Source organism: Pyxicephalus adspersus, chromosome 7 (genome assembly GCF_032062135.1).
Source record: "Pyxicephalus adspersus chromosome 7, UCB_Pads_2.0, whole genome shotgun sequence".
In the NCBI taxonomy this organism is placed as follows: Eukaryota; Metazoa; Chordata; class Amphibia; order Anura; family Pyxicephalidae; genus Pyxicephalus; species Pyxicephalus adspersus.
The window spans coordinates 24,672,547-24,676,963 of NC_092864.1; the positions used below are offsets into that span (position 1 = coordinate 24,672,547).

General features: G+C 37.1%; 1 protein-coding gene across 1 annotated transcript in view; it reads right to left on the reverse strand.

Moving 5' to 3' along the window:
• LMTK2 (lemur tyrosine kinase 2) overlaps positions 1 to 4,417 on the reverse strand; it is a gene marked incomplete in the record, with an annotated part of 51,969 nt that overhangs the window by 32,811 nt on the left and 14,741 nt on the right. Inside the window, 1 exon segment of the mRNA XM_072417838.1 lies at positions 634 to 778. Coding sequence (XP_072273939.1) covers positions 634 to 778 — 145 coding nt within the window.

Below are 4,417 nucleotides of genomic sequence, written 5' to 3' on the forward strand. Positions count from 1 at the left end.
AAAGAACTAAAGATCAGAGGCCCCCTGAACCTTAAAAATTTTAGGACCATTTGTGTTGAAGAATGTGGAAAAGAAGGCACTTTTATATTTCTCCACGTTTCTAAGCTTTAAACAAAATATAGTATCCAGGGTATTTACCAGCAAGACACCAAATGCAATAGTTAATTTTAAATTAAAATCAAAATTTAAATTTAGGTTACAAAAGTGCACCAGTTCTTTAAAAAATTGAGAAAGACAGATACTTTAGAGCAGACATATCACTAAAATGTGTTTATTTTTTTTACATTCCAGTTTCAAGGGGACACCCCCACAGTCTCCTGGTATACATATGTCACATATTCCAGGAGGTTGTGGGCTGCTACTTCTGTGCAAGATGTAGCCCTGCTGTAACTGCACGAGATCTGCATCCTTTTTTCCCAATGCCTGAAGCCTCCTGGGATACACAACATAGGTATCCTAGAAGGCTCTGCGCTCCCATCCTTTAAAGCCGACAATAGGGAAGGGGCTTATCCCTAAATAAAAGGGGAAAAAAAAAACAAATTTTTACTTCATATAAAAGAGTTATCCACCACAATTTCAAATATTTCCATAGCACACGCCAGCACACTTCATAATAAAATTCTGCACACATACCTTGAGGAGATTGCAGCTGTGTTGGGACAGAAAGTGAGATGGTCGGGACAGATAAGGTAAAAACATCTGCAGGTGACTGGTTGGATGGCGTGTCTTCAGCCGGAGGTGTAAAATCAATCTCATCATCAAAATGATCTTCAAACTCCTACAAACAATATAAGTAAAACATTTCTTTTAACACATTTTTTCAATGTTACAGGTAATAACTGCAGAATTTTATTAAAAAAATAAAAATAATACATGGCATATGGAGCAAAAAAAACTAAATACCTAAAAAACAAAGAAGGAAAGATTAGATTTTGGCAAGGTAATATGGAAAATCCAGTAGGCCTCACAAAACATCAATAAGTTTTGGGGTTCAGAGATTTCCTCTAATCACGTTTGTATTGAAAAAAAATTGCTTGTATATTTGGGTGTTCAAACATTTAACTTTTAGTACCTTTGATTCTGTTTATCCTCTAAACATGCTGAGATCATGGGGTTTCCCCCCCCAGTTTGTCTTAATGCAATAAGCATTCAAGTAGCTTGTTGACAGCCCTGCGATGTGTGAGCGGGTTGAGATGCAAAGTCTGCAATATATATTGCTGCGTATGTGCATCCTATGTCCTCGTGTCTGTATGTCTCAACACCATAGGATATGGCACTTATTGCTTTGCCTGGGACACCTTCTTTGTCCACATGCACCCTCCAACTTTATCCTCAATGCCCAACTAACATGGAAACTCTGCAGGATACCATCTTGGTACTTATATATGTCTACACTTCCTAGCTTGCTCAGCATCATGAATTATGCTAATATATAGGTGGTAATATTCAAAGGTAAGCAGAATGACAAAATAAAACACTGCTTGTATTACAAATAAATTGATAAAGAATGGGTGATAAGTGTGTAGGTGCTCATTTGGGTTACTGGTCTTAGAACTGGAAATGTAGCAGGTTAGACTTGTACCGCCCTGATCAAGAACCCTCATTTATACACACCATACACTTTTCTACGAGGTACACTGTGCTACAACTGGGATGGTTCTCCCTTCAGGACTGTCATTATTAGGTGCACCAAATAAAGTGACCGGTGAGTGTATATGAGTTTGAAACTTTTTAATAAACATTGTATTAGGAGAAATGTGTGGGTTGTCATTTGAGACCACCTAGCAATGCTCATTGTTTAGCAGAGTTCAATACTTAAATTTGCTAACTTAAAGACAAGAACGAGGAAACTGAGCACTTGTGCACAATATAATGTGCAATATAATGCATGAAATGGCAACAAAACCCAAGAGCAGCAATGGCTACCCACATATCTTACAAGAATTCAGATGACCATGTGTTCCTAAATAACCCAAACTATGTACACACATCAGCTGATTGTTACCTAAAAAACGGTTGTGAAAATGTGACATGTACAGCAGACGCCCAACATTGTTCATAGATCTGTTCTGCCATAAATGACTGATGGGGAATGACTACTATTTAAGGGAGGAGAGCACAGCAGGTGCCACTTGCTTGTCCTCCCTCTTCCATAAAACGGAACAGACGATGTGTGTACAAAGCTCATTCGTTTATCCGTCAAATAATGTACCTGTGTACACAGCCTAACTGAAAAAGACAAAGTTCTGTACATTTAGGTAACTATAAGTCCTCTACAATTGCAAGGGATTAAGGCAAAAAAGTCATCTAAGATTCACATATGAATTGCAGCAGCCTATCGTTTTAAAAACAATTGCTTTCAATCAAAATATTTTTTTTTACATTTTAGTGGAAGTACCATGTAAATTTTCTGCATTTAAATGAGAGACTAATGCAGATGTGGTAAACACAGATGAGGGCAGAATAGAAGAATGATCATTGCTCAAACATTGTAAGAGCAGGATATCATTTAAATATTCAAACACCAGGAGCCCACTGGAAGCTGCCTTGGCTTCCTCCCTGAAATAATGATATAATCGTCCAATTGTGAGGGCAACATTTAAACCCCTGTGCTAACGAATTCATACAGAGACATTCACCTCCCACAACACTCCTATGCTTTCCTCAGTGGACAATCCTGCCTTTCTTTAATGAATGAATAAGGTTTAAGAAAAGGAAATATATGACTGCCCCCAAATGCAAATTGTAATTTTCCTCTGAATTCCCAGGTTTAGAGAAAACTATATAAAACAAATTGACAGAAAACAAACAGGTTTAGTGCTAGATAACATTTCTGTGATGCAGAAAGCAAGCACAGACCAATCATCAATTCTCAAAGTAAATTTAGGGCTACCCTGGCAATTAAATCTCACAGCTGATTAATGGATGATTACTTGTGGAAAGAATCCTTATATTTGAAATCTATTAAAATGAATGTGGCTAATAAGACATTGAGCAACAAAGTAGGTAAAAATCTCAGAAGCAAAGTAAGAAACAAACATCTATATGAAGGTAATTTGAATGTCACCACAAATCTTGTTTTAGCTCATAACAAGGCACAGAATAAACCATCTGTAAATTGTTAAAATGGGGCCATGTCTGTTAAACCTTGCTTTGCCATGCATCGAAATATGAATTGGGTGCCTTACAAAAGTGCATGTGAATGTGTTTATAAGGCACTGCAACAGTGTGATAGCCTTAAACCAACAGATAATTATAAAGTAACTATGTTTAAGACTTGAGCTGACCATCCTGGTTAAATCCAATTGTACAATCTTTAGATTTACCAAGCATTTGGTAAGTACCAACCAAGATAAAATATTCAAGCTGGGAGCAATCCAGCCACAACATTAGGTTGGAAATGATAAATCTCTCATCAAATATCTTGTTTGTAAAACATCTATTTAAACAAGTGATGGAATTAACCTATCAACTTGATTACCTATCATAAAGATACGGAATCCTTCTACTAATCTAAATCTGTCCAAAATTTTCTAGGCCAAACTAGATGTATCCACTGGTACATGCACCTTGCAGTGAAGGAAAAGGTTACTGCTGCCTGCAGAGACACTCATACTAAATTTCAAGTTGCAGGAGCAGTGTTCTCTGGTATAAGAGTTTATTGATACCAGAATGCCTGCGTGCTGTATAGTGTTGGGTGTATGCTTTGTCCAAAGAAAATTTAGACTTTGAAAAAGTCAATGCTTAAATGGGAGCTTTAGGGATCAGAAATGTAACTAGCATGGTTTAAGGAACCTACTACATAGCATGGCAGTTTCTTAAACCTGGAACCTTCTCCACCCTAATCTAACTTCATATCCAACAACATGCAGGCAGGTGGCAGGGGATGTTGTAGGGCTGAGCCAGAAAATGTTTGAAATTATCATGAAGAAAATATAAATGTTTGATTAGTTTATCAGGGTTTATTAGCACAGTTCAATGTAACAACGCAATCAGAAAAACAGGTAGCATAAAAAATTGTGCATTAGAAGCAGCAGGGCACCTTCCATACATGTGACAGTTCCTAAACATACAAATACCTGTATAAACCAGAGGCACACAGTATGTAAACTACTCCCACTTCTCGATACAGAAATACACTGATAGAATCAGGGAGAACAAGTCTAAGAACAGGAGATGAACACCAATAATTTAGAGGTTAATTCACAGCTGTCTAAGGCTGGGTCTACATGGATGTTTTTTAAAAATGCATGTAAACGTTACTATTGCGCTTATATGCAATTTTACGCTTATATGCAAGCATTTTAACGCTTGCCCTTAAAATGCTGGAAAACGCCTATGCAGCAGTTTTATTGCTTTTTTAACTAATTTGCATATTAAGTGCTCAAAAGCGCTTGAAAACGTCCCATTGAAATCA